The 12,931-nt window shown below is 35.7% G+C and overlaps 1 protein-coding gene across 20 annotated transcripts in view; it reads left to right on the top strand.

Annotated features, from left to right (window-relative positions):
* The window catches only part of DOCK9 (dedicator of cytokinesis 9), a 133,073-nt gene that overhangs the window by 103,719 nt on the left and 16,423 nt on the right, over positions 1 to 12,931 (top strand). For all 20 annotated transcript variants that reach the window (XM_049815809.1, XM_049815819.1, XM_049815822.1 and 17 more), the window contains 7 exons: positions 2,939 to 3,054; positions 6,094 to 6,231; positions 6,546 to 6,728; positions 7,395 to 7,508; positions 7,649 to 7,864; positions 9,616 to 9,673; positions 12,080 to 12,186. In XM_049815809.1, coding sequence (XP_049671766.1) covers positions 2,939 to 3,054; positions 6,094 to 6,231; positions 6,546 to 6,728; positions 7,395 to 7,508; positions 7,649 to 7,864; positions 9,616 to 9,673; positions 12,080 to 12,186 — 932 coding nt within the window. The remainder of the gene's footprint in view (positions 1 to 2,938; positions 3,055 to 6,093; positions 6,232 to 6,545; positions 6,729 to 7,394; positions 7,509 to 7,648; positions 7,865 to 9,615; positions 9,674 to 12,079; positions 12,187 to 12,931) is intronic.

A 12,931-nucleotide genomic window follows, 5' to 3' on the forward strand; every position in this document is an offset into this window, starting at 1 on the left:
GTAAATGCATTATCATGCCTGTTCAAATATAAGAAATGCAATCCTTTGATTTAAAAAATGTCAGAAAACTATATAGCTGTGCAAATTACTTTTTTTCTCTTGTAATCAGTCTGCTAGTGCTGTATCATAATAATTTCTAAATGTTTTTGATACACAAAAGAAAGAGCTTTTACACTATGTGACTGCACATTCAGTAAGGCAAAATACTTTGTAGATAAAGACTGCTTTTTTAAAAAAAATCTCTGGGAAATAAATAACATGGCTGTTTCTGGGCCCTGTGCAAAGAGTTTTCATACTTCCAGAAGTTGACAAAGTTTACTGATTTTTTTAGGAACCAGTGAGCTGAAAGATTTTAATAAATGCATGCTTATGTAAAAAGAAACTTTCTTTTCTTTTCCATCTGAAGAAAATTATGAAGGAAGGTGTCCCATTTAGATAACTGTGTAAAGTGATAATGTTTGGGTTTTTTTAATGTTGGACATTCAATGAATATCAGGCTATTACAGCTTGTATTGACCAAGGTTTTATAAAGTGAAAATATGTTGCTGTAAAAGCCATGTCAAATGTGAAGTTGATTTTTATATCTTTGGTCTTGTTGTTGTCTAACTTTTTTTAGTTTTGTTTAGTTGTCAGTCTGCCTGTATCGTGTATACAAAGTAGTTCTCGGAACTTGAATGAATCTTGTAGGTATCCTGTATGGGGTACATCCAGGAAGGGTGTATCTGGTGGAAATAGTTGCTTTACTTGTTTCTAAAATCATGATTCCTTGGCACGACTGTTGTCTATAAATGTAAATTATAAACTTAATTTCTCCCTTTACGATCATTTAAGCAAGAAATAGAACTGAAGTAATGGTGTAAGTGATATTTCACATCTCTGAGGAATTTCAGCATAGTTTTATGCTTAATTATGAAAGAAATTAGGCCATTTGTTCAGATTTCTAGAGCATTTCAATACAAACTGCAAGAATGTAGATTTATATGTATTGTTGGGGTTGGAGGAGAGGAGGATGCTCAGTAGAATAGTGACACTCAAACGTGCTGAAATACAAGAGATATATCCTGATCTGTAATAGCAGTATATGATCATTGCCAATTCATAGTCATTAGATACTATTCCATTTTCAGTGTTCTTAGACAGTTTTAAATCCAGTTACTCTGCAGTAGTGTGAATGTATGGGTGCACGTTCATGTGCGTGGCCAGGCAGATGTCCATGTTGTATGTGGTAATTGTAGTTCCACAGTTTCGTTTTAAGTTACATGTGAAAAATAGAATCCAATATGTTAGTTATACATGAAGTATACAGTCTTAGATTCTCTAAAATACTAGCAAATTGAAACCAGGATAGTTTTTAGCATGCATATGGAAAAAGTACTGCTAAATCAGTCTTTTAACTCAACCAAATTGAGTATTCCTTTAAGTTTACATCCTGTCCAAAACTTTCGTCTCTAGTAATAATGCGGAGTAATCAATCAATGACCTATTTATTTGGGTTTTTTCTAAATTATTTATGCAAAGAACAAAATTTGAACTGTTTGGAATCCTGTCCATTGACTACAGTTTTTACTTGGCATTTATAATAAACCTTGCACCTTTCGTCTTACCTGGAAGAGCAAACACTTTTTTTTCTTGAAAGAATATTTCCCCTGTCCTCAATGCAGTTCTCAAGATAGTTGTCATGTCTTGATATCTTCAACATTACTGAAACTAGAGGCTAACTTAAAGATTTCTGGCCACCCAAAGGTGATTGCTATGAAAAAGGATTTTTCTTTGAATATCTTTAAGGAAAAGAACACTTTTACCAAAAGAAAAATATTTGCCAAATGGCTGTTGAATTAAAACTTGCTTCCAAATGCCAGTTGTTTCTTTCCATCATTACAGAGGGTAAAGGATGTAGCTGGATTGAAACCACAAAGAAAACATATGGGAGGAGAAAGAGGTGGAGGCAGAGAGAGTGCAAAAGATGATAGGAAAAAGGTGTATACTCCCTAACAGAAAGAATGTATAAATCCAAAGAAATTGGTGGTTATGGGTATGTATGCGTAGTGCAGCCAGGGAAGTAAGAAGGTGCAGAAAGAAGTAGCTAAGTGTCATTATAAAAGAATATGTCACTTCTTCTGTTCTTTTCTTAGTCTCAACGAGTTTGTCATGCTTGTCATTGATTTAGTGATGCTAAGTTGATGGTAAATCTAACATATAAACATGATCCAGACCAAATTTTTATAAAGCAACCAGGGCACATTTGTCAATCTGGTTCTTAAAGATCAATGGTAGGGAGCATAAACAATGTATTATAACCAGTGCTGAAGCAGGATATATTTTTAAATTATTTTAATACAGTATGGAGCTAGAAGCAATAACATGTTGTGATTAAATATGGAGTTATTTCATGGTGTTGCCACAGAGCAGAATTAATTACTTGGTTCTTCAGCAGCATATAAGTATATGATTGTATTCCTCAACTCTTAGTGTTTTGTATTTTTATAATGGTTGACTTATGATTGACTTTGAGATCATTATAACATCGCTAAATTACCAATACACATTTTCAGCTGTAACTCCATTCTACTGCAGTACTTACTTTAAGAATATATATGTGTATATATAACTGTGTACATTTATATATATACACGTGTGTACATACATACACATATATATGAAACTTCAGACATTTATTGTTTTAACTGCTGTTTAATGCTTCTACTGTTGACATTTGTACTTAATGTATTTTATGATCTTGTGCAGATTATGTTAGAATAATTATATGCACATATCTGAAAAATGTTTAAATGCATATTAATTATTTTTCTGTATTGAATACTAACTTCTGTCAGGCTTTTTAGTTGTTAATCTTTTCCTAGTTCAGCAAGTCTTTTGGAAATAAAAAACATTCAAATGAGTATATCCAGCACTTACACTTCATTTGGAATTTCTGTAGGCTATGGCCATTCAGATGCAGATGTTCTCCACCAGTCTTTACTTGAAGCAAATATTGCCACTGAAGTTTGCCTTACAATTCTGGATACTCTGTCATTATTCACAATGGCTTTTAAGGTTTGTTCTTGACTTGGTGTTAACATCTCCCATAATAATATTTCAGAAAAAGTATTTTTTAAAAAAATATTTTAAAAATTATATTTGTATTTTATAATCTAGTAATACAGCATTGTATTTTTAGCATTTCTACCATTTTATTTCATTATTGTGTCATGTTGAAGTGGATAACCTCTCACAGCAAAATGCTTTGGCTTCAGTTATACATTGCACAGAGACTCCTTACTGATCAGCAGGAATCTGTAGGAAAAGCTCCCTCCTCATCCTAACTTCCTAAAAATATTTCTAGAAACTTTACTGTCTACCTAATATTAGTGGTAAAACTGTCTTTTAAAGGCCATGTGGGGTCGAAAGGTCTAGGGTATGGCAAAACCATAATTCATGATTGGACACTATCAGACTTTTACATTGAACGTGGCGACTTCTTATATTAAGTCACTCATTAATTAACAGTAATTTGTGTGTGTTCCTTTTATGTAACTTTATTTCAAATTGTCCAGTAATAAGACTTCTTTTTAGTTGTATCAGTTACTGTAGCTGTCCTGTGGAATCTTTTTATAGCATGCCCACTTGCATATCCCTCCTGTCTGGTTTTTTTGAGCTTTTCCAAACATTAAAGGTGAAGCTATAAAGAGGAGACGTGATAGCTCTACTTTGTTTCTCCCCTAATTAGAGCAGTGTATCCAGATCCTTGCTTGAAGATTCAAATTTAGTGTCTTACCTTTAATCTAGTTATGAAAACATAGCTTATTTATGAGATTCCTTTTATTAGTAATTTAATTAGAGTTTAGAACCAGTTCTGTCCACAGACTTCATGACAGAATTGAAAATGAAGATACATAGTTTTAAAGATTTAAAGAAGAATGGACATTAATCTTCTAGTTAACGGCTGTCCATCACGCTTAGAATGACAGTCCTTCAAGGTTATCTGTATGTAGTTTGTTGAGAAAGTAGGTAAGAGTATAGCAGAGTAGTCTGCAAGATGCAAACAGAACAGGTGGGAGAATCGGGAGCTTCTACTCAATCAACTGCACCTAAAAATCATAGAATGGTTTGGGTTGGAAGGGGCCTTTAAAGATCATCTAGCTCCAACCCCCCTGCCATGGACGGGGACATGTTCTTTCGCTAGATCATGTTGCTCAAAGCCCTGTCCAGCCTGACCTTGAACACTTCCAATGATGGGGCATCCACAACTTCCCTGGGCAACCTATTCCAGGGTCTCACCACCCTCACTGCAAAAAAAATTCCTTCTTATGTCCAATCTGAACCTGCCTTCTTTTAGTTAAAACTGTTTCCCCTTGCCCTGTCACTACAGGCTTTGTTAAAAAAAAAAAAAGTCTCTCTTCATTTTTCATATAAGACCCTTTTATATATTGAAAGGCTGCAACGAGGTCTCCCCAGAGCCCTTTCTCCTCCAGGCTGAACAACCCCAACTTTCTCAGCCTTTCTTCGTAGGACAAGTGTTGCAGCCCTCTGGCCATTTTCATAGCTCTCCTGTGGACCTTCTCTAACATGTCTATGTTTTTCATGTACTGGGGCCACAGAGCTGTATGCAGTACACATGTAGGGTCTCACCAGAGCAGAGTAGAGGAGGAGAATCACCTCCCTCAACCTGCTGGCCATGCTTCTTGTTATGCAGCCCAGGATGCGGTTGGCTTTCTGGGCTGTGAGCACACATTGCTGACTGATGTCCAATTTTTCATCAACCTACATCCCCAAGTCCTTCTCTGCAGGGCTGCTCTCAATCCATTCATTCCCCAGCCTGTACTGATACTAGAGATTGCCCCAACCCGCATGCAGGACCTTGCACTTGGCCTTGTTGAACTTCATGACGTTCACACAGGCCTGCTTCTCAAGCCTGTCAAGGTCCTTCTGGATGGCAGGCTACAGGGAAGTTTCTAGCAATTCAACTGCACCACTCGGCTGGGTGTCATCTGAAAACTTGCTGAGGGTGCACTCCATCCCACTGTCTGTGTCACTGATGAAAATATTTAATAGTACTGGTCCGAATATGGACCCTTGAGGGACACTGAGCCACTGAGCCATTCCTTATCCTTCCAACAGTCCATTCTTCAAACCCACATGTTTCTGTTTTAGTGGGAAGAATGTTGTGGGGAACAATATTAAAGCCTTACAGAAGTCCAGATGAGTAGCTCTTCCTTTGTCCGCTGATGCAGTCACTCCATCGTAGAAGGCCACTAGATTACTGATACCAATCTGCTGCTTCTATATAATATGCTAATTATTCCCAAAAGGCCAGACAACTCTTTTTTTTTTTTCATCACAATCATCTTTCACTAGTGGGGATCCAGAGCTCTGTTATCTATTACAGCAGGTGAATCACAAGTTATGTCTGCTTCTTGGTAAAATTTTAACTGATCCTGTGTGAACTCCTACTACTCTAGGTGGTTTTAGTGAACCACCTACCTCTGATGTTGGGACATCTGAAGAAAGCTTATTATATCAATTTCCTCATAAGGATAGGGGTTTGTAAGACAATGTTTCATTATTTTGCTATAAATCTGGAAGGTAGTAAGCTTTACCATCTTTTAGAACTTGCAGTTAGGTGCTTAGGTTTGGGTCATCTACAAACATCTGTATACTGTTCCAAGAGATAAAACTTTTTCCTATGACCAAACAGGCTGACTGGCTTATATTGAACTGTTTATGTCTAGCTTCCTCTAAAATGGCCTGGCCATGGCTTCACTGCATAGATCTTTGGTCTAACCAAAATGTGTTAATACTTTGAGTGTGCCTCTCAAAGAACTGTTAATAGTAATTAATTTAATTAACATCTGTTAAAAACAGTTGTATTCTCTAAATCTATTCAGAAGCCAACACTTCCTTTACAAGCAAGATTAATGAAGTGTTAGAAATATCTAATTAAAATTCAGATATGTTTTTATTATTAAACATCTTGGTAATACTATGCAGATTATTTTTTTTAATTTCCTGCTTTTGCATGATTTGTGTATATTCTTAGAATAGTATAAATGTATCACCATACAAAACTCCTAAATTCTCACTATCAATTTAAAGAATCAGCTACTAACTGATCACGGACATAATCCGCTGATGAAGAAAGTATTTGATGTATACCTCTGCTTCCTTCAAAAGAATCAGTCTGAAACGGCATTGAAAAATGTCTTCATTGCTTTAAGGGCCCTTATATTTAAGGTAAGAAGTTTAAAAATAATTAATCTACAAGTACTTATCCAGTTCTTTAGGTAACAATATATTATGTAAAAATTTAAGAACTAAAATCCCAAATTAAATTTGGTGAATAAGGACTGATCTGATCCTAACAGCGTGGAATACTTGTCCTTTGAATTGCTCTAAAAACCATTTTGTGTCATGAACTACTATAACTGTCTATTTTTTCCATAGTTTTGGAATAGTAATAGATTTGTATTTTTCTTGATATGCTTATTTTATCAAGAACTGAAGCTAATTTTAATGAATAACTTCTTTCTTTTCTACTTTTTCCTCAGTTTCCTTCTACATTTTATGAAGGTAGAGCTGATATGTGTTCTGCACTGTGCTATGAAATTCTGAAGTATTGTAATTCCAAACTGAGTTCAATTCGTACTGAAGCTTCACAGTTACTGTACTTCTTAATGAGAAATAATTTTGATTACACAGGGAAGAAGTCTTTTGTTAGGACACATCTACAAGTTAGTAAACTTTATTCTTCATTTTTTAAATGTTATATTTGTAGATACACAGTTGCATACCACTGTGCAAAGCCCTGTCAGATAAAGACATAAAAGAAGTTATTTTGGGTTCAAGCAAGGCTGGTACTATTCTAAGAGTGAGAAGATGGTAATAAAAGTATGTTCAGTATAGGCAGATACTTAGAAACAATTGGATGGCACTGTGTTTCGTAGGAAATAATTTTTATTTGTCAGTAACAAATGTTCTGTTTTGTAGATGTTATTTTGATTGTTAAATGGCATACCCTGTTGTATCTGAAGATGAAAAGAATGCAGCAACAAGCATGTGAAAGTCTAAAATAAAACAAATACATAGAAAATTCTGTGTTCTGACAAAGCTGGGAACAATAGATTACTACTTCTATGATCTCGGGCTACTTCACCTAGGAGTCAGTCTTTAGAGCAGAGAATGTGTGTGCATTAAATTTACACAAGCCTGTTTTTTCTTGCCTATGTTATTGTACAAGTAACTTTAAAAAACAAACAAACAAAAAAACAAATAGGATTTTACTTAAGGGAAAAATCTTTCAATTAAAAAGAGCAAAACTTCCTTTGTAATTGCTTCATAGGTACATCTCAAGGGAATTTCATGAAATATGCACTAACAAGATATTTGTTTCTGTCAAGGTTATTATTTCAGTAAGCCAGTTAATTGCTGATGTTGTTGGAATTGGAGGAACTAGATTTCAGCAGTCTCTTTCCATCATCAATAATTGTGCCAATAATGACAGAATTATAAAGGTCTGTTTTTATTCTTCTTTCCATACCGTAGAATGATGCTTGAAAACTCTTTCATAGCATCTTTTGCAATTATGTTTCAACTTTTTATTATGCAAAGAATAGAAAAAGGTAGTAGTTAACCTAACTTTTCTATGTTTTAGCACACTACATTCCCTTCTGATGTTAAGGATTTAACAAAACGGATTCGTACAGTACTGATGGCTACAGCTCAGATGAAGGAGCATGAAAATGATCCAGAAATGCTTGTAGACCTCCAGTACAGTTTGGCAAAGTCTTATGCTAGTACACCTGAACTACGGAAGACGTGGTTAGACAGCATGGCAAGGATCCATGTTAAAAATGGAGATCTTTCAGAGGTAAGAGAAAAAAAATCAAAACTAGTTTTAGTTTCATAATAAGCTTAAGCTTATCTTTCTTGAAATGGAATGTACTTGTTATGGAATGTAGTTGTTGTGTGTAATATAATAAGCATTTTTAATAAATTTTGAATTGCTAGTAGATTAGTTTCAATGGCTGGTAGGTTTTTTTCATATCCAAGTACATCTGTAAGTCATTTCTGATTACCAATGTAAGCCGTATGTTTAACTACGGTAGCTGACGTGCTACTAAGCCAGGAATGCTCAATGCGAACCATGGAAGACACAGACCTTCTACTTAAAAATATCTGCTTAAAAATATCTTTGTTATCAGTTGCTAAAACAGTCTAAAGCCACTCTTTGAATTCCTCTCCAGCTGCCTTTACAGACTTGCCTTGATTCTATTCCAGACTGCTTACTAAAAAAGTCCTAATGTTCTTAAAATTGATAAATCACAATCTTTTTGTTTGAAAAAGGGAAGCTATCCGATTTCACTGTGCTGTTAAAATATTTAATTCTGGCAAAAAGGAGAGTTTGGAGTGGGGATTTTTATATGTCTTGATGTAAGTATCAGCATACAGAATGAATTTTGTCTCTTTCTGGAAGTTTGTTGCATCCAAAAGTAAATCACGTTGCACGACATCATTGAATTTCATAAACATATCTGTTAAACTTAGCATTATGTAAGCAAGTAAACACCTCCAAGAAGTAGTAGCTGCTATCTTATGTCTTAGTACTAGAATTCTTTTCTTCTGTATGGTAGCAACACAGAATGCATATACAGTGCTCTATTATTAGCTTGCATTTTGAAGGAAACAACTTCAGCTCTTTCAGAAGACAAGCCCTTTTAGTCCTTTTCAGGTCTGTTTTTAATTTGTTTTATTAAAAACTTAGAATCTCTGACTGTATGACTCAATGGGGACCTCTGTAAACCACCAAGCCCAACGCCATGCAGAGTGTGAATTAGAGAGTATTTCTGACAGACACTTAACTTTTTCCTTCACCTCCAGTGTCTGAGGTTCTGCAGCCTCTATATATGAACTGTTCAATTGAGAATTACAGTTAGAATAACACTTTGCTGTAAGCCTAAACCTTTTTAGTAAAAGAAGGATCTTGAATCTTTTGTTTTCTCCTTTCTGTGGAGAAAAGTGATCAGTGTCAACTTCATGGAACACCTCAAATATTTGAAGACTACTCTGTTGCCCTTTTTCTTCTGTTTTCCAGACAACACTAACCAAATTCCTTCAAATTCCATTTGTAGGTCAGATTTCTTCTCTTTTTCTTTGGCTGTTTTCACATGGTCTGTCACCAGTTTTTTCTACTTTTTTCTTGGTCTGGAGCCAAAAGGCAGACAAAACAGGTTAGCAAAAGAACCACCAAATGTTGAGTAGAACAACTAATAGTTCTTTTGTTTCACATAACACTTAAAATACATCCCAAAAAGAGATTTGCCTATTTTTATTACAGCCTGGCATTCCTACCTTGTAATTTGTGATCCGTGGTCACTCTCAGATTGTGTACTGCTGTCTGTGCTCCTCAGTGCTCTGTTAAAGGAGTGAGTGCTCTTGCACAGTTACTGTTTTGCATAAATGAAGTGGAGAATTCTTACACTGGTCATAGGGCATCTCCTGCAAAGCAGCAAAAAGGAAAACCAAAGAAATAATCTCAGGCTAGGGCTCTTCTTCTATACCTTGTTTTCAGTAGTTCTGTTATAATTGTAATTTATAAGATTGTTATTGTTTCTGTTTTAGGCAGCGATGTGCTATGTCCATGTAGCAGCACTGGTTGCAGAATATCTCACACGAAAAGGTACGATTTTGAAATCTTTAATGTTTATATTTTGCTTTTCCTAAGCTATAATGACAATAGTTTCTCAGAGGAAGTTGTAGGCATTTCAGTGTTTACCAAGGAAGAAATTCTGACCTAACCAGATAGCATACTCAAATATTTAAGAGTATACTTACATATCTAAGTGGCAGCATTTCAGATGAAGCTAAAGTAAAATTTTTAGGAAAGTAAAAATTATTATTTTGCACCAGAGCTGCTAATAGCTGAAGTCAGACTTTCTAAAGCAAACTTATCAGTAAATATTCTTGTTCAAGTAGTCTTTCACTGCATATAGGGAAACCTGGCATTGCCAGAGAAGTCAAACTAAATTCATACAAATTTTCAGGTGCTGAGTCAGTGGTAGTAGTGCTCAGAATGCTTCACCTGTCTTGGTGTTCTCTGCTAGCAGCTGTCTGTAGAAGCGGGTTTCTGATGACCCCTGAGATAGAGTAGGAATCTATCTATCTTTCATTTATAGGGTCAGAAGAGTTCCCAGCTAGGAGTTTGAGAAAATAAGAGCTTTTATGGCTTTTATTAAGGAAAACAGATCTCTAGAAGAAAGTTTCAGAAAACTGTTAAAACTGATTATGACATTGAGCTAGTCTTTTGTTTTTGTAGGCAAATTCACATTCGCAGCTTTTTTTCTTTGCTTTTGCGTGACAGTTCATAATTAAGCAGATGCCTTTTCTCTTTTCCTTTTGTGCCTCTTGCCAGATACTTGTGTAGTGTATAGGCTGACCTCTCTGCCTCAATGATTTCAGAAGCTTCTCTGAGACCAAATCTGAAACGAAGTTGATTGTCAAAGTTACTATGTCCTCTTGGAAGCCTGATAACAACTAACTGATAACTAGTGATAATCTGTATCAATTTGTGATTCCTTTGGGTGATCTGCTATTTTTGTCTACTATCATAACAGTTATTTCCTCTTAGTAATATAGAGGGTCAAACTTCTATCTGTGGTATTTCCAGGAGCAAAACAAAACCATGCATTTGAAGCAGTCATTCAGTAAAACCTCTGGTGGTCAGACTCCCACCTGAGCAGACAGAATCTTTGTAGGAATGAGCTGTGAAATAAATATGTGCAAGTCCTTGTGCTTCTGTAGTATTTACTGATTGCTCTTGAGGCTTTAATTAATACAGTTTTTGGCCAAAACCCCCGATTTCTTAGTTCAGCAATCTAATATAATAAAAAAGAGCTAAACAGAATGGGTAAAAGAGGCAGGTTTCACATTAGAACATTCTAAACCCCATTTTTGCCGAATACTTACTTCAGTAAAGAAAGTTAGATTGCTGGGGTTTGTTTTTTTTGCTTGTAGACTGACTTTCTGTATATACAGCTGAATAATCTGGTTTGCCATCCTTTGATCATTTTGTATGGTTGATGTCAGTCTATTCATATTGTTCAGACTGGGGAGGCTGATACGCCAGGGCCTGTTAGAGTACACAGTTCCAGCATGACTTCACACCAGTTTGTTTAAATACTGTAGAAGTTACCTTGATTACCTTAGACTTAGGGTGGGGTAAATTAGACACAGGTTTAATTTAGGAAGATTAAGACGCTATTTATTTTGGTAGGTAAGAGTCCAGATATTAACATTTGTGGTTTTTTTTAAAACCTATTTATACTTACAGAGTAACATCAGGTCTAATATTTTAATCGTGCACCGGGAGGCGGGATTTATTTTTTATTTTTTAATTTGGGGGTATGTATATTTAAACATGGCTTCTGCCTTATCTAGCATCGCAAAATGACCTAGTATTATTGTCCTGGTTTCAGCTGGGATAGAGTTAATTTTCTTTCTAGTAGCTGGTATAGCATTATGTTTTGGATTTAGTATGAGAAGAATGTTGATAACACACTGATGTTTTCAGTTGTTGCTAAGTAGTGTTTATACTAAGCCAAGGGTTTTTCAGCTTCTCATGTCCAGCCAGCAAGATGGCTGGAGGGGCACAAGAAGTTGGGAGGGGACACAGCCAGGGCAGCTGACCCAAACTGGCCAAAGGGGTATTCCATACCATGTCATGTCCAGTATATAAACTGGGGGGACTTGGCCTGGGGGATGAATCGTTGCTCGGGAACTAACTGGGCATCGGTCAGCAAGTGATGAGCAATTGCACTGTGCATCACTTGTTTTGTATGTTCCAATCCTTTTATTAGGATTGTGATTTTATTATTGTTGTTAGTTTCTTCCTTTTTGTTCTGTTAAACTGTTCTTATTTCAACCCACGAGTTTTACCTTTTACCTTCTGATTCTCTCCCCCATCCCACTGGGTGGGGGGGAAGTGAGTGAGTGGCTGCGTGGTACTTAGTTGCTGTCTGGGCTTAAACCACGACAGTTATTCTGGTGGAAAAAAGTAAATTTGTCTATTTTTCTTTTTCAATGACAGGGATGTTTAGGCAAGGTTGTACTGCTTTCAGGGTAATCACACCTAATATAGATGAAGAGGCTTCAATGATGGAGGATGTTGGAATGCAAGATGTTCACTTCAATGAAGTAAGTAAACATAAGAGAGTTAGAATTGATGCACATTGGAGTGCTGTTTGTTTTTCCAAGTTTTGTGTTTCAGTCTGGAGGCTGACTAATATGATGGCTATTATAATCGTCTTCTTAGCTGCTATTCTTATCCTGAAACTGAAATAAAAAATTTCTGTGAGCTGTCCCAGCTTTAGACAATTTACTATATACATATATCTTAAATAAAGCATTAGCACATCAACTCAACACCACTGTTGGAATAAAATTAAGCAAAATGGAATTTCAAGCTATATGACAGGCTGAACAGTAATTGTGGCTTATTTATTAGAGTTAACAAGATCTGGGTTTTCTTTTAAAACTGACTTTGATTTAGATTGTTACTATACCAGCAATTATGAAGATCATTTTTGTTGGTTCACAGTTTCCCTATGCAAATATGCCATAACAATGAAAGTCATTTTACTGACACCAGACTTGCATCAGTGTTGTTTGTTCCTGGCTTAAATTTTACTCCTTGTGTCTTCGTGGATCCATCTGTTCTGGCTCTACAGTAAATTTTACTATTAAGAAGCCTATGTGAGAAGATTATTCATAATCTTGCTCATGAAGAGTTACATCTACACTGTGTTTTTGCCAGTATAGGTGGTGGAGGGAGGGACAGACCGCTACTTGCAGTAGGTGTGTTGAAAAAATCCATGGTGTGTAAGCATAATCGTACAACAAAAATAATTTTCTTTTGTGTTTTAGTTTATATATGGTGAAG

The sequence above is a fragment of the Accipiter gentilis genome, chromosome 13 (assembly GCF_929443795.1).
Source record: "Accipiter gentilis chromosome 13, bAccGen1.1, whole genome shotgun sequence".
Taxonomy (NCBI): Eukaryota; Metazoa; Chordata; class Aves; order Accipitriformes; family Accipitridae; genus Astur; species Astur gentilis.